The sequence below is a fragment of the Nyctibius grandis genome, chromosome 6 (assembly GCF_013368605.1).
Source record: "Nyctibius grandis isolate bNycGra1 chromosome 6, bNycGra1.pri, whole genome shotgun sequence".
NCBI lineage: Eukaryota > Metazoa > Chordata > Aves > Nyctibiiformes > Nyctibiidae > Nyctibius > Nyctibius grandis.
Window position 1 is genome coordinate 63675746 of NC_090663.1, and position 23358 is coordinate 63699103.

At 46.4% G+C, this 23358-nt stretch overlaps 3 protein-coding genes across 5 annotated transcripts in view; all 3 read right to left on the bottom strand.

Moving 5' to 3' along the window:
* The window catches only part of SLC20A2 (solute carrier family 20 member 2), a 59173-nt gene extending 49572 nt beyond the window's left edge, over positions 1–9601 (bottom strand). The window contains exon 1 of the mRNA XM_068404292.1: positions 9298–9601. The gene's annotated coding sequence lies outside the window, so the exon portion shown is untranslated. The remainder of the gene's footprint in view (positions 1–9297) is intronic.
* Positions 9602–10071: 470 nt separating this feature from the next.
* On the bottom strand, positions 10072–12570 carry SMIM19 (small integral membrane protein 19). 2 transcript variants are annotated; one of them, XM_068403531.1, is made up of 4 exons: positions 12394–12570; positions 12122–12246; positions 10843–10954; positions 10072–10140 (listed from the first exon to the last, which is right to left on the bottom strand). In XM_068403531.1, exons 1-3 carry the CDS (start codon positions 12552–12554, stop codon positions 10887–10889), a joined length of 354 nt encoding a protein of 117 aa, XP_068259632.1. In that variant the 5' UTR covers positions 12555–12570; the 3' UTR covers positions 10072–10140; positions 10843–10886. The 2 variants fall into 2 exon arrangements, with proteins under 2 accessions (XP_068259632.1, XP_068259631.1); XM_068403530.1 differs by having other exon boundaries at positions 10072–10765.
* A 5852-nt stretch (positions 12571–18422) lies between these two features.
* POMK (protein O-mannose kinase) lies at positions 18423–23216 on the bottom strand. 2 transcript variants are annotated; one of them, XM_068403454.1, is made up of 2 exons: positions 22716–23216; positions 18423–22128 (listed from the first exon to the last, which is right to left on the bottom strand). In XM_068403454.1, the coding sequence occupies exons 1-2, from the start codon at positions 23001–23003 to the stop codon at positions 21400–21402; spliced, it is 1017 nt and encodes a 338-aa protein (XP_068259555.1). In that variant the 5' UTR covers positions 23004–23216; the 3' UTR covers positions 18423–21399. The 2 variants fall into 2 exon arrangements, with proteins under 2 accessions (XP_068259555.1, XP_068259554.1); XM_068403453.1 differs by having other exon boundaries at positions 18423–22173.
* Positions 23217–23358: the final 142 nt, after the last annotated feature.

Here is a 23358-nt window from a genome sequence, read left to right on the forward strand (position 1 = left end):
AGACACAGCCATCTTGCGTCGAAACAAACAGCCCAAGCCATTTGCCTGACTCACGATTTTGCCCGAATGCTGAACAAGGGGGTGCGGGAAAAGCGATTTCTGCAGCCTCCCCAGCCATGAAGCCCTCAGGGCAGATAAGCAGGCACCAAAACCATTCTGCCAGCCAGCCCTCAGTAAGACAGAAGCATGAAAGCAATTTAGCTCTCCCTTTTAGGGCTACGGCCATCTTTAAATAAACATTAGCACCAAAATCTCTTCCCAGCAGAGGCAGAGCAGATCCTACCTCTTATCAGCTACCTGATTCTCAGAATTCCACCTCCCCTCTGAAATCCTCCTTTCTTCTGCAGAAGTACTTGACAGCAGCATGCTCCATACATGGGGCACACTTCACTCAGAAAGACGACGTAGTCCTTCGCCAACGACTCCAAGTGAAAGATGGGTCGTTTCAGCTCTCTTACACTAGAAATAAGGGACAGCTGCAGGGACAGGGTCCCATCCAAGCACAAAAAAGTCTTGGCTTTGGTTCTTGCACACTGCAGTAGAGAAGATAACTGAGCCTTGGACAGTCGAAGCAAGAAACCCTCTGATGTTCTGGGTGTTGCAGAAACAATAGCTGTTAAGTAACTGGACAGAAATGTATTTGCTGTACAGGGATTGTATGTCAAAGAAAAATACATATTCCCTCAATTCTGAACTCTTGAAGATGTCCTTACCCTCAAAAGTGCTTCGAAGCAAACAGTCCTGAAAGCCTGTGCCTCAGTAATCATGCCTGCTATTGAGAAACATGCTATTGCCTACTCAGGAAAAGCAACTACCACAGATTTCAAGAGCTTACAGAGCACAAAAGCCAAGGCAGCCACACGTGTCCCGTCAGCAGGACATCCAGAACATGTCCACATACCATTCAATTATTTTATACCACGGTGAACCTTAATCTTTTATCATGATGATCACTGTATACAAGAAACAGAAATCACAATTTCACTGTTCCATAATCATCATAACTCCATGTTCTCTCTGAGCACCAGAAATTAACTGTGGACAAGTAATTCAATTTATTATTGACATCCTCACTCGTTAATCAGATGTCTACACTCAGCACATGCACCATACAGATTACAAGACATACAGGCTGCTCACTGTTGCATGCAGAACGAGAACTGCAGAAAAAGATTAATAATTGTCAAAAAGATCTGACGCTGGCTGTCACCTGAAACAACTGAGGAATTTTCAGTTTTCTTTTGAAGAGACAATTTACTGGCAGGCTGGTACTTCTAACTTTGATCTTCATAGCAGCCAACATCAGCAGAAGAATTTGTAGCTCAGTAACAAAACACAGAAACCTACCAGACTGTTAAACTCAATTACAGTATTTTGGCAAGGAAGCCTTCCCCTTATACCTTGAGGAAAGTCTTAAGATTAAACAGTGCATGTTTTAAAGGCACACGTGCCTCAACTATTTGGTGTAACTGTTCATGCACTTAATTGCTTTGAGAGAAAAAGTATTCCACGGCAACTTACTTGGAAGACTGATATTTTCCCTTGTTTCCCAAGGAAACACACACCAACTGTCCCATGCACAGAAACGTAAATTGTAAGGCCAATTTCAACCTAATCTGACGCAAAAATGATAGAGATTTCACAGGTGCTCAATGCCTACAGCAGGCTTGCAGAATAAATAACTGAGGCAGCCCCCTCTGAGCAACATGCCTGGTTCACAAACATCAAGGAGACATCATGTTTTGATTACATATACCCAAGAACTACAAGGTGGTGAGAGGCTGCTCAGGCCTTGTGCTGTTGGGAAAATCAGGGACACTAACGGTACTGCTGTGTAATGGAAAGAAAGATGTTTAAGATACCACAGTGCCACCAAAACTGAGAAAGCTGCAGGAAACTCATCTTCACTAGTTCAGCTGCTCACATAGCTACTTTTTAATCTATGGAGAAATACAGCAATGCCTTATGTGCCCATCACAGCTTCCATCTTTACTCAGGCTACTGCTGAAATGTTAGCAGGCACTTCTCAGGGTTCCTTAAAGGCTCTTGGTCAACAGTTTTCCTCTTTCGCCAATGAGAAACTGGAAAAGTAGACATACACTGCAGTACAGGTGGCCTCAGAAAACCCTAAAAAAAAAAAAACCACTTCTCAAACCGTTTCAACAAGATCCTACCCAGGCAGGGTAAACTAAGCAGTGCTACAACAGGTCAGATTGCTGGTCCATCTGTTTGAGAATCCTGCCTCCTGTGATCAGGACCAGATGCTTCAGAAGGTGGAACAGCTCGGGTAGTGAACAATGATGTAATTCACTCAAAGGGGAAATTCCTTCCTGACCTCATCAATTAGTGTGAAGGTTTATATGCTTAATTTATTTTTAATCCTATTTACTGCAACTCTGGACATTGTCATTATATATATAAATGTCCAGGTCTGCTTGGAATCCGACTAAACTTTTGGCCTCAGTAATATCATGTGGTATAATTATGCCAGGTTTCAAATGCACTGATTTTCAATTTAATTTAAACATCCCTTTGTTCTTGCACTATGGGAACTAGCACAGCTATTAACCACTTCTCTTCCCCTTCTGAGGGCTCCAGCCTGGCTTGCACCATAAACTCCCATGACATACTGTGCTCTGTTACAGAGCGGGAACATATCTGAGGGCCTTTAAGGCAACAACTTAGCAACTTCTATCAGTTATCCAGCAACATTTCTATACGCTACATTTCTGGGATCTGCTGGAAGCTGGGAGCTCCACCAGAATTTCACCAGGCCCCACCCTCTTCCAGATCTTGCAATCTCACTTTTCTGATGTTTTCCACTCCAGAGCTGCCACCCCTATAAGCAAAGTGTTTTGCCCTGTGTTGTGGTCTTTGACCCCCCCTTGAGACTCTGATAAATTTAGTTATAAAAGGACAAGAAGCATACCATGCTGGGCTTTTCGAGGTCACACAGGAACCTCTCCCACCGAGGAAAGAATTCCCCTCCCATCTCCATGGCTGAATAAAGAATAAGTGTCCAACCAAGCAAAACCAATCCCATTTTGCTCTTGACTGATGTTCCTGTGGGCTGCAGGTTCCTCTGTGCAATAACTTTAGCCCATGTTGTTACTTATGGATGAGCTCATGATGTATTCATCATGATTATTATGCAAGTACTTACTAAGGCTCCAGTGCCATTAGTCATGGCTGTTTCTGCTCACACGCTTGCAAGAGGCATCACAGTATAAAGCCACACCTTCATTCAACAAACTTGGGTGAAAAAAAAAAAATATAACAATGTATGCAAGCAGCAGACAAGGAAGGGAGACTCTTAAAGCAAACTTGAGATTCTGGATCCTCCCATCTTCCTAAAACATAGTCCTGTTTTCAGTAACTATTTGGGCTGCATTTTCTTCTCCCAGCCTCTGGAGCTAAAACTTTGGACCCCAGGCCACACGTTCTCAATCTCAAAGTCTTTAGGAGAGAAAGAGTAGGTCTGGCTGATATCTCATGGGAAGATGGCCTCCCAAGGAGATGACAAACTTTCACAGCATCTGTGAGAAACACCACATAGCCATCACTGTTTTACCGCAAGTGTCTTGATTATGGGCTTGGAACTGGTGAATTATGGCAAGAGAATACTTCTTTGCCTCAACCAAAAAGAAAATTACACCCTTTCAGCCCACTTTAGAAGGATCTTCAGGCAAGCAACCGGTTGAGAAAACTCCTGTTCCAGCCTATGGTCCATAAAAAAATGGAGCTCTTTAATGATCAAAATAGCACTAACAGAACTGGTAAAAGGCACCACTTTGCCAACTGTTAGCTCATTAAGAAATACAACCTCATGCAACTTTTTTCTCTATTTGAGTATCATATACTGATTAGAGTCAATAAACTCAAAGGTCTCATAATGGCAGTTAAATTGCCCCATTGCATACTTCTGAATAACCTCCCCATGCTGTTTAATAGTTACACTGCAGTCTTAGAAACTCTGTTTCAGAGCGATGATCTTAATACTTTCTTTCTAAGAGGCCATAAACGCCTTCCTGTTCTTCTGTCTCACGTGTAAAGACGACAAACTGAACTGAGTTGTAAAGACGACAAACTGAACTGAGTACTTCTACAATGTTCTTAGGCAATGCTCAAACAGCAGTCCAAGCCACAAGTTTCATAGCACTGGTATACCAGCATCTCCAGGACCTCTGATCAGCCATCGAGTGGTTTGCCTTTGGCATTTCAGGATTTGCTGAGGTTGAAAGAGAAGACAGTAATGATACAGAACAATTCTCCCATCAGCAGTGGCAAAAGTAATCTTGGACGCCTTGAGTGCAATGCTTTCACCACTTTTGGGTTGTTACGGAATATGAAGTAAAAAAGATGTGATATTCTCTGTTTGTCACACAGAAAAACAGAGTTTGGGTAAGGAAATCTTTTAACGAACTCAACCAGGGTATTTTTGGCTGCTAGAATTCTCAATCAGTTGTGCTAAAATTAGCTTTAAATAAATGTGCCATAGAAGCAGCACATACTTTGCCTAAGAAAAAATCCGCTGGCCACTTACAGATCATGTGAACTCGCTTATTTAGTTGAGCCAAGTACATCAATTATTCCAAGCCTTATCTGACTGTAGATTTGGATCTATTTAGCAATGGCGCTGCCACATATCAAAACGCACAACGAGCAAAAGCTCTTTACCAAAGCAAGGGGGGGAAAGTTCCTGCAAACAACAGTTACTGCCATTTAACAAGATGGTAAAGAAGAAAAGAGATTAAGATTGAAAAAGCCTGTGCCTCTGCCTCTACCCTTCTGACCTTCCCTCTGAAAAGAAAAAGCAAGTCTTCCTCTTGTCAGTCCACTCTTCCTTCCATATTACAGGATAAAGAAATAGGATGACTTCAACTATCACTCCCTGATGTCCACCAACCAAAGCTACCGAAGATGATATCCTTCCTTTTTTTCCCCTTCAAGATTTTCATCAACCAGTAAAAGGGTTCCCTAAGTTTTGCTCTGTTTTTACAACCTGTGTCACAGAAGTTCGATCTGAGCAACGGCAAAATAGAGTCGTTCAAACATACCGAGTACTCTGTGCTGGGTAAAGTTCACAGCAGCTGTTCGAGTCCCAGAAAGACATCTGAGAGAAGTGCCATAAATAACGAGATCACATGGAGTCTCCCATTGCACAACCAACATACATCTTTCCTGCTCAGGAATTTATGCATCACACCCTACGCTGTCAGTCAAGAGCATATTACAAACTATGTTTTCAGGATGATCCAGAGGATATTTTGGAAAGTAATACAGACCTCCTGCTGGCCGAGTCTTTTCAAAATACTTGTTCTATTCCATTACAAAAAAGACAAATGTTTCTATAATCTTGTCCAAACCTTGGTCTTTCTCAGGAGCAAGCTATAGATCCACACATACCTTTTATACATCACGGATGACTAAAACCAGTTCCAGCAAGTCCGACAGCCTGACAGAAACTGAAGGGGACTACTCCTTCGCAGACTCGGGATCTAAGTTTTTCTTCAGATGTGCAAATGTAAGGCATTTTCTCACACTTCAATTTCCGCAAATCCCTAATTTGAGCAGCCTCTTTTTAGGATTCTTAATTCATTTTACTGTTAGATTAAAATTAAACCGAGCTCTCCTAAAACATCTCATTCCTAAGCCTCTGCAAGGGCAGAATCACTTTTTAAAGCAGTGCCCAGCTATAACCATATATCTTCTTTCTCAGTTATTTTATAAAAATGAGGTTTTTTTCCTTTTTCTGGAGTTTTGCCACAAATTGCCTTCGAGGGCTTGGTTCAGAAATTCCAAATTCAGTTTACTGTTTTTCTCATTGAGAACTAACTCCTTTTAGCAATTCTGTTAATCTTGGAATTTGAAGTTATTTTTATTAAAGTAACGCCCAGAGCTTAGATATTCCACAAAAGATCAGGAATTATTTTTATTACAGTAACACCCAAAGCTTAGACATTCCTTGCAAAAATCAGGCAAAGCACCTTCATTCTTAAAAAGGTTCTTAGCCTTTTCCTTGTAAGCACAGATTTCACGGAGACAACCGAGCACTGAGAAGTTTTATTGGCCTTTTTTTATCAGAGTTGGAAAAAAAGTTATTAAGGCAGGATTTTTCCTGCCTAAAAAAATCCTGAGCCTTTTGCTCTTAACACAACATGCAATTTTTTTTCTTCCTCCCTTCTTGTCTCCTGTTACGGAAGAAGTAGCACTGATTTCCACTCCCCGACGTCAGACTTCTCATGAGACATTTGTGCTGGCTTTGGGCTGTTCTGCCAGCAGTCGGTATCTCTGGCCATACTCAGTATCTGTCCCTTAGCCAGCAGGGAGTCCTACTGACCCAGGTGACACCAATTTCTGATGGAGCTTGTTAGACTACAAGAAACTTGTTCTTAGCCCTTAACTCTGATGCCACAACAGAAACGAGGCTGCAAAGTAAAGGATCTTACCTCCATTCCCAGGGGCCTGAGGCACTGAAACCTTCTGCTCTTCAGTGGCAGCCCTGTCTCGAGGACAAGATCAAGTGCCGCCTTTTTGTTTGAGTGACCACGTTGATAAACTACCTGACATCACCCAGGTTCCTTACCATGACTAAAACATGGTTTAAGTGTTTGGAGGGGAAAGGGAATGCCTTTTGGTCACTACTTCCGATTCGGAGCGTAAGCAACCATGACTGAAGAGTGTGCTTTGTCAGCAAGCATCCTCCTAATGCTACCGCTCTTCAGGCATAACAAGCCAAAGACATCACCGAGTTAATAACACATTTTCCAACAAGGTGCCTCTTCCCCACTGAAGAAGGCACGTAGCGACAATTTTTAATCTCTTTAATGTAGAAATTAGGGCTGGAGCAAAATCTTTTCAATTCCTCCGAAAGAGAGGTTAAGTTGCAACATACCCACCTTTCTCTCTGCAGCGTGTATAATTTCAGCTTGCTCAATAGCAGCGGCACTCCTGAGTTCAGGAGGACTTTAAAAGGAGCGATTATGCTCACGGAAGTAAGCTAATGTGAATAAACTGCCCAGGCAACAGGGAGACATTCCAGAGCCCTGTGCTGCCACAGGGCTTTTTGCCAATGCTGCTTAATCATATATGCAAAATGCAAATTACATAAAGATTCATCATAGGTTAGAATATTCTCAATGAATAATTTTGCAGTGCGTTGAAGAAGCTGCCCTGCAAACCATCCTTGGACGAAGACACTGGGATCTTCTCCCCATTTTCAGAGTTTCTACTGGTGTCCGTGGTACAAGCGGGACAGCAAAGGCTGCCTCTGCGGGTCTTCTCAATAGAAGTTTTGGAAGGGAGGTTTGAGAGAAGTTTACCACCGCCTGAGCATCACGCTGCTGAAACTCGTAACTCTAATGGCTAAAGGCACCACAGCAGCTGCTACAAGCTACATTCTCACCTGGGCTCAGCCGGCACATGCCAATTCATACTATCCAGGCACGTAACACTGGACTGAAACTCAAAACGCTCATGGCACAGGGGAAGATATTTTCACTACAAGGCCCACAGAGTTTACAATGTCTTCAGCTTTAAGCACAGCCACACTCGTAGCTTAGAAATATTTAAGACCCTCTTGAGACTTGTCACAGAATTTATAAAGCTCTATCTGAAAAGCTTTGATCTTCTATGCAGCACTAAGCATAAAACCTAGCCAGCCACATTTTAGTTATAAGGAGAGAACTTTTCCACCACTTAACAGAAGACCATAGTTTTCACATGAGATTATAGAGTCATGGTTGTAACTCCATCTGAAGACTGCGTTTACAAAGATCTGACTGTTCAGCAGCTCCCATGGACGCAACAGAGCGGTCAGATTCTCAGAAACATCTGAGTTATAATTGAGAGCAACTTGTTAATGCTTTTTTGTGGTACCTTATAGATGCAAAGTTTTAACTGCTTTGAAAGCCTTCCCTCGCATGCTTTGTGTGATCAGACACCACTAAATCTATATATCATAATAGCTGTTTAAACAGTACTGCGTAAGCTAGAAAGATTTGCCTTTGTACAGTATTCTCAAAAATAAATGTGACTAAAGATAACTTCGGCACAGTTTTTTTAAAGGTCACAAGCTTTCCCCATCCAAGACATCTAATAATTTAGCACGAACAAAGTTCCACGAGAGTTTGAGAATCCGTTCCTGTTCCTACAAGCCCAACTACTACGAATGGATGCAAAAAAAAAAAATACATCTATTGTCCCTACCCTATCTGCCTTTGCTTTTAGGCACCAACTTTTTACTACCAATTAAAGAAAGCACTTTTTTCTACATGTAATATTGTGAATTAACGGGTAAAAATTACTGCAGAAATCTGAGGTAAAATTTCAAAAGCTGACTGCACCTTCTGTCCCAAAAGGTACTTGTAATGTAAAACTGAAATATAAAAACCTCAACAAAACAAGGTATAGTTTTGCTGGACAGAACTTCAATAGCTGCACTTTAAGTCAGGAAAACACACCACTACCTGCCCTTCGCCCATGGCTCAAGCAGCATTCTTCTAATGCCCTAGCAAACACAAAAGGTACGCGCCCTGGAAAAGCTTTTGCTTTTGTTGTTTCTCCTTAAAAATGTTTTGTCTTGACAAGTAAGTTTGCGAGATACTTGTGCCACTACCTCAGGTCCACGAACACAAGCGGAGCTGCAAGCCGCTCGAGATTTCTACGCGCTTCACAGTGCTTCCAGCTCAGCTGAGAGGAAAACTGTCAAATTATTAGCCACAGACAGAAAGACGGCTGGGTTTAGTAAACTGGAAAGAACGGGTTCATTTTGACACGCTGCTTTATTAAAATGTATGGAGCCGCACGGATGGCTGCTGAGGGCAGCAGCCCTGGCGAGCGCGACAGGAGATGCGCCATTAGCAGGGATCCCGCCGCGCCGCCCGCTCCGCGGCTGACCGCTCGGGAGGGCAGGGCTGGCGGGAAGCAGGGCTGAGCTCTCACTACGGCCACGAGCCCCGCGCCGGGACAACGCTGCGGCGCCCGCCGGGTGAAGCCGGGCAGGACGTCCGCGGAGGACGGAGGGGAAAGCCCACCCGGCCCGGCGGCACGCAGCTTGTCCCCGGGCCTCCAGCGTAGCCGGCCCCGGCGCCGGCCCGGCCCTCCCCGCCCCCGCTTTCTCCTCAGGCGGCCCTTTCCCGCCTCACGGCGGCCCCCGCCAATCGCCCCCCCCCGCGCCGCCGCCAGTGAGGCGCCCCCCTCCGCTCCGCTCCCCTCCCCTCCCCTCTGCGCGGACGGGGCGCGGGGAGAGGCGAGGGCGGGGCGCCCCCGCGCGTGCCCCGCCGCGGCCCCACTCACCGCCCGGCGGGCGCCCCCCGGCCTCCGAGCAGCAGCGGCGGCGGCAGCAGCGGCAGCCGGCACGGCCCGGAGGCGGAAGCGGCAGGAGGAAGTGAGGTCGGCGCTGCGGGGACGGAAGGGCCTCGCTTCCGGGGGGGGGGGGGGAACGGGGACGCGGGTAGGGGGCTCCGCCGGGCGCCGGTCTCTGTCCCGCGTAAGTGCCGCTGAGTAACGGGGAGGCCGTGCGGGGCCGGAGCAACGCGGGAAGAAGGCAGCGGGAGGAGGCCGGACAGCGCAACCGAGCCGCCGGCATGCCCGGGTCTGCCCGCGTCCTTCTCCTCCCCGTCGCTGCGTGGGAACGGCGCCGCCTCCCGCCAGCCCTCGGCCCCGCTGGGCTACGCTCTGCGCGCCTCGGTTATGCGCGGGCAGGCTGTCGGAAGGGGCCATCGGCACGGAGGGCAAGATGGCCAGAGCTCACCCAACCGAGCCCCGCTCAGCTGCCTCCTGCCACTGTCAGTGGGGCCCAGGTCGCGTTTTACCGTCCCTACAGACACTCAAGGACAGACAACTGCGATCTAATAAAGACTTGGTGAACAAAGCCAAGTTTCCTCATATCCGAATGGAGCTGCAGTGCTCTTTACCACTGCTCTAAGACTTATATATTTTAGCACAGAATTGGAAAAAAACCCAAAACTTTCTGGGCATACATTCCCAGCTCTCCGCACTGTTAGCGTTCCGTTCGCCACTCGGCCTACTCAAGGCATATAGCATTAGGAATTACACAGCTTCAAGTAGTTTTCATGATTAGATGCTTTTATTAGGAAGTACTTTCGGCAGCATTCTTTAACTGATTTTGTGATTTCCCTAGAAAGAAAAAAAGTAACTGGGGTTCAACGTCTCTTCTGGATAAGCCATGATCTTCCTGTTTATGCAAATTTTTATAGACAATCACATTCTTTAAAGCAATTGGACGAAATTAAGCTAACCACCTTCGCTATTAACATTATGGTATTGGCTTTAAGTGTCTTCTAGACATGCAGTTCACTGCGTACTTCTCGAAGTTTCTCCAGGAAAGGTTCACAGTATGGCATATGCAACCTCCACATAAACACAGAGCAGAATCTTTCTGCAACTCCTGCCAGCGACGCTCCGGGCTCTCTAAGCTGTTCACCTTTGCTAGGCAGTAAGGCCACAGTTATCTTCATTCCCATTTACTGAACACATTCAGCAAATCCAACAACAGGTGATCAAGGAACAAAAGGGTTTCCAGGCAGATAGGTACTGCCTTGCTTTCTCTAGGGTGCTGTTACCAGAAAAGGCAGGAGCTGATTTCCAAGGTGCCAGCAGAGAGCGAAATAATTTAAAACACTGGTAAGACTGCACTTCGCTACCCTCAGAGGTTTCTCTGAGCAGGTCTGCCCGGTGTGGGTACTTTCATGCTGAATGTTTCCGTAGGCACTCTGTTTACTTCACGGGGCTCAGAGAAAAGCTACAGAAAACAAAGTTTTTAGGAGAGTCCTCGTATCAATTAAGAGGCATTGAAAACAGCTCCACACTGACTCTTACCATCAGCACTGGAAATATATCCTGAGTTCCTACAATTGTGGGCTTCATTCCACTGAGAGCTGTACACTTTCAGTCTGTTTTGGTGGCTGCTGCTGCTGTTCATACTTCCTTGCTGAAAAAAAAGAAACATCGATCAACACCGATTATACCATTTATTATATATATGTATATGTATGTGTGTGCATGTATACATATCTATATATATATACACACGTATACATATGATAACAATCAATAAACAGACTTAAGGTTAGAGAATGTAATTTCACCGCTTAGGCACACAAGGGGAAGTTTCAGTCACCACATGGAACTAGTCCTTCAGCGTATGGCCTTGGAAAGGCTGAACAGTAGAGTCATAGCAAAATGTTAGTAAATTAATGGCAGAGAACTATGATTCCATTCAGGTCCTTTCATTTAAAAAAAAAAAAATTAAAGACTATGGCTTCAGAAGTACTATTACAGATGACCTGAACGACTCATTAGTCACACGGTTGATCTCCACATCTCTCATCTCCTCCACAATACACAAGCCACAAGCTAACAACTACATTGACTTCAAAATTAATCTGGTTAGGAAGGCAAAGGGAGATCAAACAGTTGTGTGCGGTACAACAAACACCAACAAATGCCAGCGGGCATTCCTCTGTACTAAGAAGATCCTTTTTTGTTCCTACAGAACAGAATGGCCTGGTTTAAGAATCTTTACATTAAATCTTTACATTTAAAAGGTGGTTTCCACTCATTAAGTATTTCTCACCTGTATTCCCTCTAGGTGTGCACGTATGGCAGATGTGAAGCAAGTACAAGTGTTGCTCTGAACTGGACCTCTGGAATATCAGAGGCATGGGGCTCTTCCCTACTGCCATCCTGACCTTCAACATTAAGATGGGAGCGGCAACATTTGTTGGTACAGTAAAATTCTCATTTCTTTTCAGTTTATGAAGTTGAATTACTCATGATTCCACAGTCCTCTCAACTTACATATCCATCCACGTTTTGACAATATTCAGACATTCTCAGCTCTTCTTAACTCCAACATCAGACCTGTTTTGACATCTAGAGGAGAATCCCCCGGCCGCTCCCTCACTCCGTACTTCCTCACGCCTCAAGCCTGTGACCCACACTTCTGTAGAACCTCCGCTTACGCGGTGCCACAGGACCGGGGCTGCGCCCTGGTGTCCCCACCGCATGAGGACAGACAGGCGGGAGGCCACCCCTGCAGGAACCGTCGCCAGGAGCCCGCGGGCCCAGGGGAGCCCCCCTCTTCGCTCGGCCTTACCGATGGAGTACATCTCCAGCTGCTGCCGCAGCCGGATCTTCTTCATGCTGTCGTAGAAGTTGGGCGCGGGCGGCGTCTCGGCGGCTGGGGGCAGCGTGAAGATGCGCATGATCCTCCTCTTGTTCCTGCAGGGGGCGGGGGGGCAAGGCGGTGAGAGGCCCGGCCCGGCCCGGCCCCGCCGGCACGGCTGCACGTGGGGCCGGAGCGGCCGCTTCCCGGCGGGAGCCCTCGCCCCGCCCCCGCGGCCCACCCTCCCCGCCGCCTCCCCTCACCGCCGCGCGTAGACGAGGAGGGCGAGGCTGGCCAGCACGGCCAGCAGGTACACGTTGGTGGCCTCGTTCCACGCCTCGTGCACCGAGTAGTCGATGGCGCCGCTGTCGCCCAGCCCCGCCGAGCCGCCGCCGCCCGCCCCCGCGGCCGCCGCCGCCGCCATGGGGGAGAAGGGCCGTTGGGGGGGCGGGCGGCGGGAAGTGACGTCAGGCGAGCCGTCGGGGCCCGCGTGGGGTGCGGCGCCTCGGCCTCCCCGCCGCCATCTCGGGGCGGCCCTGACGGGGGCGGGGAGGGGCCGCGGGCCGCGCCCCCCCACTGCCACCCCCTTCTATTTCCCGTCTAGCTGCCAGTCCCTGGGGGAGAGGACATGGGCAGGTGACAGCTTCTCTCCCAGGGGATGCTGGCACAGCGGATATAAGAGCCTTTTTGCTGTCAGGGTGCCGGTGTCCGAGGGGAAACGCGCAGGCGGGTAGAGGGCCGGCAGAGGTGTGAATTCAGCAGCTCTGAACCCCTGGCAGGCCTGGAGTCAAAAGCACCTCCACTGCCTGGGCTGGTGCTCGCTCTGTGGCAGTGGAATCGTGTGGGATGTAGCTCAGCAGTGCGTGGTGTCGAGAGAAAAAGAGGTTCAGGTTGTCATGAGCTTTCGCTTTTCACATAGGAACTAAATTTGACAGTTCAGGTTGTCAAAATGGAAACAGCACTTTCAGAAAAATCTTGCCTCTTTTTTTTTTTTTTTTTTTTTTATGTGCTAAAATGGGAGTTGCTGGATATTCAGATGCTGGACCAACATAGCTTACTCCTATGCTCCATATGTTCCTGATGCCAAAAAGCACAACTCTAGGATTATGTTTTGGCAGAAAAGGTGGAGCAGAGCAAGCGTTTTGGTTTAGAAAATTGAAAAGTTGTCTGAACTGCTTAATGAGATGCAGATTAACTAGGCAGAGGATGTTCTAACACACGCACGCACACTTTTTCTTTTTGTACTACCTGATGTGGCATGTTTGAGCTACATGATAGGTTAAGAGTGCTGTCCTTTATCCTCTCCTGCTTCTTTCTATCCACCTCTGGCCCTGATACTTCCTTTTACCATATCTTCCTTCAGGTACTGGAACTATTACAGTGTAGATGTCATGGATATGGTTCATCTCCCTTTGCTTTACGCATATTTGGGGTATGTGCTTATGTTGCAGTTATTTGTCTTCACCCTTTATAAGACAATAAGGGGAAAAAACAAAGTATTTTTAGGGCATGATTTACCTAACGTATGTCAAACATTCAGAATGAGTCCTCCTGTGCACAGGAAGTGCTCTCACCCTTCACTGAGTAGAGGGAGTCTAGTCACCTCACGTGGACGGCACTCGCTTTGCAAATGTCCAACCAGCCTGGCGAAGCTCTGTCCTTTGGGGAGCCGTTTTCTCAATGCAAGATGTACCCAAGTAATTTTCTTTCCATGCTATGGAACAGATTTAAGAGGCCTCAGATCAGGGCATAAAAGGACATGAACGAAAATGACAATACAAAAAAATAAAAGGCTAAGGTACTGTTATCATGAGAAAAGTTCCTTGCCCCACATGGTGTGGGAAAGAAGAGTAGAACAGCAATTAGACATAATTCTAGGTCATTAAATCGGGATGGCCCCCATGCACAGAACTGTGGAAACCACTAAGAGGAAAAGAAAAAAGAGTCTCTCACTTACGCAACATGACACAAGACAGTTAATTAAACATGGTTTCACAGGGATTTTAAACAGTTTCTCGTGAAGTTGAGGCTTTTTGTTTGCTTTTTAGTATGTTGAACTTTTCTGCTAACAGGCCTGGCAAGAAAGCATTATTTGTCTGTGGAAGAAAAGTAGAAAGAATAAACGTAAGTAACTTGGGTGCTCTTTGTATTTCACTGCTACCTCAAGATCTCAGTTGAGATCAGGCTCCCTTGTACAGGGTGTAGAGAAGCTGTATTTAAGCTGTATCTTTTTGTATTAACCCTGCAGCTCTGCTCTGGACAACCCAGGAAGGGGCTGGAATGCACCAGGACTCTGCACCCAGCTTCCCATCTGGAGGGAACCAGGGCCTGCATCCACAAAGCATGATTTCAGGTCTTGGGGTTTTCTCTGCAGCCACCAGCAAGCAGGAACAGACTGCTGCACTCAGGAGGTGCCTGATTTGTTTTAAATGCTTGATTTAAGGCTCTGATTGATAATCCACCGAGCCCCAACCTAGAAGACAGGCAGACAGAGATTTTCTTCCCCCACATACCCCTCTGAAGTTAGCAAATGTTAAGCAGTGGGTAGGACAGGGTTAGGTTGAGGAGCACAACATCTGGCGCTGCAGTGAGTGTGACAGTCTTGCAAACCTGAGAAAAAGGGTGATCTCCCACTTGTAGCCTGTAGCAATAGGAGTTCTGGGGGTGTAGGCCTTCTGCATGGCTTCCTTGAGGAATCTGGTTCAAATACCAAAGCTGGTGACTCTTAAGCCCAAGTTAGCTTGTCCTGGTTCACTGTTGTTTCCTTTTATAGCCTGGGCTTTTTTTTCAGTCTTAGGCTCCTGAAACACCTTCAGAAATGGGAATGCAAGCTGCTGTTGAATTTGGTCAGAGCAAAGTCAGGCCTTGCAGTTGTCGTTTTGTGCACAAGAAATGGTGTGACCTGTCTGTGTAGATTATGTAGCATATTTACTTGTAGCTTGGATGAGGTGGGATGGGACAACCAATGCTTGTGCATGCTGTTAATGCATGAGGACATCAGATGTTTTCTTTTTTCTAAGCTACTAAAGCTGCTTGTAGGGAAAGGACTGTCATTTTGTGCTGTGCCTGTATAACACCTGACCTCCAGGATCCTGGCCTGTGACCAAAGCATGTAGGCACCAAACAAATAATATATAATAGTAATATATGGCATTGGCATAAGCTATTCTGGCAAAACGTAGCTAATGGACACCCAATCTTAGCGGCTAGATTTTTAACATTACACAGTAGCAAATTAGCCAGGGGAGTTTCAGCCATGGGTCAGGCACAACCCCTCACAGGATCCAGCTCTTGGGGAGAAAAACACATAGCTGTGTGACTTAATTAAAAAAAAATCCCAGTTTTTACAGAAGTGGGAACTTTGTTCATTCCACAAAGAAATCTAGTGTGTACTTGATAAAAGCACCCACTTTGGTCCCATAGATTTATCAAGAAAATTGCTGAAACAGGTCTTCCAAGGAAAGAATTCACTTTTCAAAAGCCCTTAGCATCCAGCAACTACTATAAATTTGACTGAAAGCTACTGAATATTGTCAGTTTTGAAAATCCAGTTACTTCCTATACAAAATGTGAATGCTGGAATCTAACAGTAAGCTTGTTCTTTTGAAAATTATGGCCAAAGAATCTGTGTGTGTCTCTATATATAAATATATAATTTTTAATGGATTTCGAGTTACCCAGAGCTAAACAGAATCAGAAATCGCTGAGACATAAATGTCACTGTAACGTAAATATATTCACCATTTAATCCTGATAAATACTGGATTATAGACTTCAGAACACAGACTGACACTTATTGGAAATCATGTGGTCATCTCAAGTATACAGTATTTCAATTAAAATAAAACCATAAAATCCTTTTTCTTTTTTAAAAGTACCATCTAGCATATAATTTATTTGGATGAACTCTGCAAATATATGCATTATATCATGCTAGAAGAACTTGAGAACCACTTTTTTCTTGTTCCCAGGGTCTCTTGACTGTTGGTAAGACATTGCAGTCATAATGATAGAATCGGTTTACAGTTGCAAATTCTGCCAAATATCTCACAAATTATATTTGGCAAACAGCACTGCCTCTGTTTCACAAAGATAATGATCTTATGTTTTGTTTATGTGGCACCAAAGGAAAATATTGTTTTAGAGCTTGTGATTGATAGAATTTCAAAAAGTTTGTGTGGTATTCTAAACTTCTGATACATTTAATAGTTACCACTCTATTGAATACAGAGTAACAGATTTTAAAAGTATCCTTCAAAAAAGAAAAAAAAAACCCTAAACCCTGTTCAATTAAATAGGTTGTGTCCATTTCATTTCCTCAGCATTTACCTAGACCTACCTAGCAGCTGGTGTGGATATGCATGCAATGCTCTTTACATCTGATGGTGTCGAACACACAGATGAGTTGCCATAAAGGCTGCTCACCTGTACGGCATTTAGCATTCTAGGAGTGCTTTTAGGACGCAGTCTGAAACCCACGGCACACAAAGGGAAACACGCTACATGAGACTTGAGCCACCTAGAAGCCCACAGCCAGCAGGCAGCTTGGAAATGAAAACAGCATAACCTTGACACTGCTATTCTTTGGATGACTCTCAGGAGAAAAAGAAAGGAGCAGTGGGTTTGAACTGAATCTGGGACTCTGCTCTGAGACAGGCTGTTTCCATTCTGTATCCTGGGGTACAAACCTACCTGGTAAGGGCTAAACGTTACTGGGAAATCCACTGGGAATTTGTTTTGGCAACAGCATTGGACTAAGGGTAGAGCATACCCTACCAGTAGTGGGTTCAGGTACCCTGACACAGTTGGCATCTGCAGCCGGACTGTCAGGAGGCTCAGCTGGCATGTCCTAGGTCTCCCTGTCTCCTCCACTGCTGGCACAGCAGTGTCCCAGAGGGGTTCAGTCTGGGAACCAGGTGCTACTTCTGGAGTCTGGGAGACGGTCTCTGCTTTGGTTCTTTGTTTAACTGGTCGGATGGGGTGGGCAGGATGTGCTGTGGGACTGCTGCAGGGATGGCAGAGGAGGCATTGCCCAAAAGGGAAAGGTAAGGTGGTGCAGATCACTGACCTCAGCAAAAGGGTTGTCCTGTCCCTGGGCAAGGGGCCAGACCCAAGACCATATTGGTGATGGCAGCAAACAAAAGCCCTGGGACCACTGGGACCATATCTGCCTTGACACTGACCACCTAGGGTGGTTTGGGGAACCTCCTCTGAAGTTTTCTGAAGGAGACGAGCACCAGTAGCAGTCCTTCTCCTTGTGTGGCCTGCGTCTTTGTGCAGCTTCTTTGGCTGGACTTTTGGGATTGAGGAACAGGGATACAATAGGAAACCTGGCAATAACCATCCCAGGAGAAGAATCTTTTGTGGGAAAGGACAGGGAATGTGAGGCCCTTGATTTATGCTTGACATGAGAACCAGTAGCTGTTGTTGAGGTTAGGCAGAGCTGTGGCAGTGGTTTTGGCAGGAGAGGTCATGTCCACTGGTCTAGAGCTGGGTGGGGAGTGGATGAGGAGAGTGGGGCTTGCAGGCTTCCAGCTGTGAACAGGCCTCTCTCTGCTCTTCATGCTTTGATGTTTTCCACCAGACATACGAGCTGCTTGTACTGAGGCAGCAAAGCCCCCGAATGTTTATCCAAGGCTGTCATTGGTGGTGAAAACTGGAATGCCCAGCAGACAGAATTGGGAGGGGAGGAGGCAACTGCATGTAGGGCTGTCCTGCCTCTTTTCCCCCCTCTGTGAGGCCTTGCCTCTTCCCTTTAAGGGAAAAGAAGCTGGAAATGTGAGAAGGACAGGATTCATGCAATCTTAAGATTGTGGAAGGGGTTAGTGGGGGAGAACAGAAAGATGGAGAGGGTGCAAACTCCTCTGATTTTACTGACAGACTGGAAGGAGGTGACACTCAAACTTGGTTGAGTTTGCACCAGGTTGAGATTAAAAGGGACAGTAACGTACACAAATACCATGAGCAAGTTAAAGGGGAAGTAGCCCCTTCAGCTGGCATGTGTGGCTCTTCTGACAGCCCTTATATCTATCTGTCTTGTTACTACAAACTCGCTAAGGCAAACACAATGAGATCTTTTAGGGGTTTATGGGCATTTGCTAGCAAAATACTGGCTCCAAGTACAGATCCTGGCTATGTTTGGGCAGGAGAGGCTGAAACTGCTAATAACTAGTGCTAAGCTGACCTTCATGCTGCCATCTAGTGTTTCCTCATAGACAGAAACAACATCTCAAAAAAGAAACTTTGAAGCGCCATTATGCTGTATTCAGAACAAATGTAATTTATTCCTGCTGAAATACGACACTGGACAACACACAAGTGGAAGGAGAGGGAATGGGGAAGAGACATGTGGAGGACCCAGTGCTCAGGGTGAATGTTTAGGGAGATACCTTTTCTTAAAAAAAATTGTAACTATTTCATCCAGGAACAGAGAGACATCTCTGCGGCAAGATAATCATTCAGAACCAGAATTTGTCCTCATTTGTTTTTCACTCTGTGAAATCAACATGGCTGTTTGCAAGGTGTAACAGTACACAACAGAGCAAGAATCCAAGCAGAAGCTTGCCTTAACTGAAAGAGACCAACCAGTATAAGAAGCTTGGCAGGTTCTTCTTGTCTGTCCTTGCTACTCTCATAAAAAACACATGGTATGTTTACTTCACAGACATCAGATGCTGATTTTTCTTTCAAGTATGCATGATGGCTAACAAGAGGTAACAAGTTATTGCTGGGGGCACATGCAAAAGATTTGACTCTTGGCCCTTCAGAGCTTGATTTTTGGCTTTGAGGAGCTGTAACAGGATGCTTTTCCATCTGTGGCACATCCTGGATTCATGCTGGAACTGTAGAACTCTAACCCTAATAATAAGAACTCAAAGAGTTCATGGGCTGGATGATGCAATTACAACAGAGAGAGCATTCTTTTTTCCTAGGCTTCTTTAAGGTGTTTTGAGTCAAAGTCCAAAACAAATACGAAGCATCCAAAATCATTATTCTCTTTTGGAGACTATAACTTCTGAGCTTTGCTTCCTGACAACATGAGCAGGAAAGCTGCCAGGAAGGACTGCGTAAGTGAAAAATGGCAAAAATCAGCTAATTTAAGAAAACAGACCGCCCAGAGGGAAAGGAAAGCCATAATGAGCAGCCTTTAAAGGGCTTCTGCTGGCATTGTATGAAATCAGGTATGAATTTAATCATTTGCAGGAAAGTTTTCCCATTTATAATAAAATTTTGGTAGCAATAGAACACACATGCGTTTGAACATTATGTATACAAACTGACTGTGTGTTCTCAGTGCAGTCGTAACATGGCTTGTTTAGGTGAAGAGGAATATCAGCACAGCAAAGAATAGAACCAAACTCTTCAGCAGAAAGGACCATGTACTTCTCTGCTTACAAATCACCTCTGAAGTCAAAACATGTGTCCTGGTTTGGACTAGGAGAGACTTTTCAGTTAAGTTTCTTTTAAGTGAGTACTTTTCTGAAGTTGACTACACACGCCTGTTGCCGTGGGAACTAGGGTCCCTGTTGGGTCTCTCTGTCCCACAGAGGAAGGGGCTGTAGAGTGCTGCACCTGTGGGGAGGGGCGGACAGGACAGATGACCCGAACTGACCAACGGGGTATTCCATCCCACCCACGTGATATACTCAGTTAAACCTGGGGGACCACAAGGGTTGTGCTCTCTTCCCCTGTGGCTGACATCCTGGGAGGACCCTGTCCGTGCTTCTGCCTTTGCTCCTGAATCTGGTTCCCGCCTGCTGCCGCGTCTGCTTCGGGACAACCCAGCACCTGCCCTGTAATGTCAGCGGTGACGTGGTTGTCGTTGGAGGGAGCTCAGTAGCAGTTTTGTATACAGTTCATTATTTATTATACTTTTCCTTTTCCTTGTTATTGTTTATTAAAACTGTTTTAACTTTCCAACCCCTAAGTCTCCCTTTTCTCTTTTCCTTTCTCCTCTGGGGAAGGAGAAGGTTAACAGAGAGCATCTGCCATCCATTTAAACGCCCGCCCAGCCTTAAATGGTGACAACATATAAGTTGTCCCAGGCCCCTTTCAAAGACCTAGTCCACAGAACAGAAAGTCCTCAGGTGCATAATGGTAGAGCCCATGTGTCTCATCCGTACTATTCCTGTTTTTTCACCGAGAGAACAAGTACATCCCAATCCCACCAAACAGAGCCTACTGCTGGATTATGGCATCATTATTCTTCTTTGCCAGCTGTCGGTACCAGGCTGTAACATCCATGTAGGTACCAAAAGCTTTCACCTAAACACACTGAGCAAAAAAGCAGCCTTTCTTTATGCTTAGTGGGCTTTGAATTCAGACCCAATAGAGTTGTATGCTCTAAATATAGGGCTTTAATTTTCCAAAGCTCATGTCTCACGATCATTTCTGCGGAAGGAAGTCACGTTCTCTTTCAGTCCCTTGTTCTCCCCCCTTCCATCGAGTCACAATGACACTCAGCAAGGATAAGTGAATGAAAAAAAGACACGCTTCAGCTCTCTGTTCCAAAGTGCTCAGGATTTCTGTGGATTAAAAAAGCTTCATCTCCAAAGAGCCCATCTGAGAATACCATGGGGCAAAGGCTTGAAAAGCAAGAGCACGGGTCTGTAAGCAGTCTCTTCTGGATCTGCTTGCTTACAAAGTGGCCACGTGCTTGCTGGTGTGGGATACAGGGCCCACAGAGCAATGGTCGTACAGCTCCAAAACCAACCTATTCCCCATCCAGCAGGGACAGACTGCTGTTGGGGCTCTGGCATCGGGGTTCACCAAAATCTGAAGTGAACTGGGGTACTCCTTTCTGAGTCACCACTGTTTTTACTCCATGGGGAAGTGGGTTAGGGCTTTGTGGATGAGACATGGGCCAAAGCCACAGGAATCAGTACAAAGCCTGTGGGCGGCATGCCATGGTCTCTGCTCTCCAGTCCTCTGCCAATCAGTTTGAGTGGACCAATATTTTTTTTTAACTCTTTTCCTGTAATTTTTAAGTTTTTTTGTGCAAATGTTGCAAAAGAAAATTTATTAAGGAATAGATTTCCCCCTGCACCCACACTTCATTTCTCTCCCTCCTTCTCTTCCAATGATAGATTAAACATGCCAGTGGGAAGCTTGCACAGCTCCAGCATTGGGTGGATTTTTTTTTTTAATCAAAAGGTACAAGTTCAGTTGTGCTTTTCTTCTCAGTTTTGGGGACAGACATTTTGCCCTTCAGGCAAGCTAAATAAATATGAAGAACATCAACTTCAGTATGTTGTTTGTCTCATGATTCTCTATAACATTTCCCTAGTTCCAGGCATGGCCGCCTCCCGAATAAGCAGAGTTAAAACTTTCCTGTAGGTGTCTAAGACCTCTTGGGCAGAAGGCCTTTCAGCCGGGTCCTTCTTCTTACATGCTGCATGGATGTCAAACAAATGCAGTCGCACAATGTCGCTTCCTTCAACGTGGCCCAAGAAAAAATTAGAGACATCTGGGATTTTCCAGATGTCTGTTTTCTCATCATAGGGAGGCATGAGGTCATCCTCGAATGGCACCTCCTCTCCATAGGGCCAACGCTGCTCAGGAGCTACAAAGTCACCCCAGAGCTCCCGATGACCACACTTCACCAGCCTGCCAGCACTCCTGTTCACAAGAGGCAAAGCGTCCAAATCATTCACCAGGATGCGAAAGTCACTTGTTAGGAGATACTGAGAAAGGACCTTGTCCAGGTCATTTGAGTCGCACATCACTAAGGTGCCCAGAGGGCTTCTGTGCAGGTACCGAATGATGCTCACATAGTCTATAGCAAGCATCAACCTGCGATGCCAGGTGTTCATGCCCTTGTACTTGGGGATGTGGAGAGTTTCATTCAGGCCCCTCAGGGAGCCTAGAGGATGGTACTCAGTGAGGATTGTGAACTGCTGCTCACAGTAGCCAAGCAGCCGGACAACGTGCTTGCTTTGAAGTGCTTTCAGCATCTCCAGTCCGTGGAGAAAGTCCTCCTTCAGCTCTGAGTTGGTGAGCTGTGAAAGAACCACTTTGTTTTCCTTCCACTCAGAAAGGAAGGCCTGAGAACACACAAGAGACATGTAAGACAGGTGGAGAGCCTTCTTCTACTGACTGTTACCAGCTGCCACTGACCTCCAAGTGACTGCTTAGTCACAACTGCAAATTACAGTCACCATGCACAGCCAAGCCTTTAGGTTAGGGCCATGTACCTGTCAAAGCAAGCCCTTACCAATGTCATAATTACATCACAATTTCCCAAGTTTTCTTTGGAATGGGCAATACAGATGCATTAAATTATTTCATACCACCCAACCAGCCAGTCTTACTCTGCCACGATTGTACCATGCTCCACAAGCGCTTCACCAATCTTTGTGATTTTGCTTGTGTAGCTGGATGTCATTTGGTGTCAGGGAGGCGGCCCAGGGCTCCGGTCACGCTCTCCTACCTGTTCCGTGCACCTTATCAGTAGCCCTATGCCCCTGGACGTCTACAGTAATTAGCTGCTGTGAGGATAATTATAACAGCAGTATGGGCATTATTTAGCCAGCAATCAGTGAAAGCTCTTTATCCACAGGAGAGAAGAAAGGAAAACCAAACCCACCTTTTTCACAGCACCTTCACCAACACACTTGAGTTTCCTGACTTCCCTATTTATGGCTTCGCAGGAGAGCCACGGGGAACAGTTCTTCACCGCTCCCAATTTGAAGTACCCGATAGGGCAGAGGCTGGGGTCTGTTTCAGCACGTTCCGAAGAGATGTAAAACTTGTTGATGTACAGGTAGAGAAGGGCATTAAGGAGCAGGACAGCCGCAAGCAGTAATGCCAACGAGACGGAAGGCACCTCCCTGGGAGGAAACTCCCTCCGAACAAAGTGCGGTTTCTTTTCCATGGCGGTGCCTCCTGCATTCTCCGTGAAAGCCGGAGGCTAAGCAGGACCCTCCTCCCAGCCCGGGGATGAACGTCTGTGGGGCCTTTTCACTGCAGGCACAGTTGCCTCGCAAACCCTGCAGCCTACGCCAGCGGCCACGCGTGGCAGAGGTGCACGTCAAAAGCGCCTTCAAGCTCGACGCTCGCCTCGCTGCTCACCCTCCTGGTTTTCTGGACGCCTGACCCCGGAAAACGCAGCAGCCGCGGGGGGACGGGGGGGAGGGAAGGACCGACCGCGCTCCTCGGCCCCGCCGCGGCGGCGCAGTGCGGTGGTGGCGGCGGCACCGCCCCGGGGCGGAGCGCAGCGACATGGCGGC

Excerpts from the sequence above, each read along its gene's own strand:
- SMIM19 (XM_068403531.1), bottom strand. The coding sequence starts at position 12,554 with ATGGCGGCGGCGGCGGCCGCGGGGGCGGGCGGCGGCGGCTCGGCGGGG. Across the intron at positions 12,247-12,393 it reads CTCCTCGTCTACGCGCGGCG|GAACAAGAGGAGGATCATGC; the intron begins GTGAGGGGAGGC and ends CGCCCCCTGCAG. Across the intron at positions 10,955-12,121 it reads GCTGGAGATGTACTCCATCG|CAAGGAAGTATGAACAGCAG; the intron begins GTAAGGCCGAGC and ends CTTTTTTTTCAG.
- POMK (XM_068403453.1), bottom strand. The coding sequence starts at position 23,003 with ATGGAAAAGAAACCGCACTTTGTTCGGAGGGAGTTTCCTCCCAGGGAG. Across the intron at positions 22,174-22,715 it reads GTGAAGGTGCTGTGAAAAAG|GCCTTCCTTTCTGAGTGGAA; the intron begins GTGGGTTTGGTT and ends GTGTGTTCTCAG.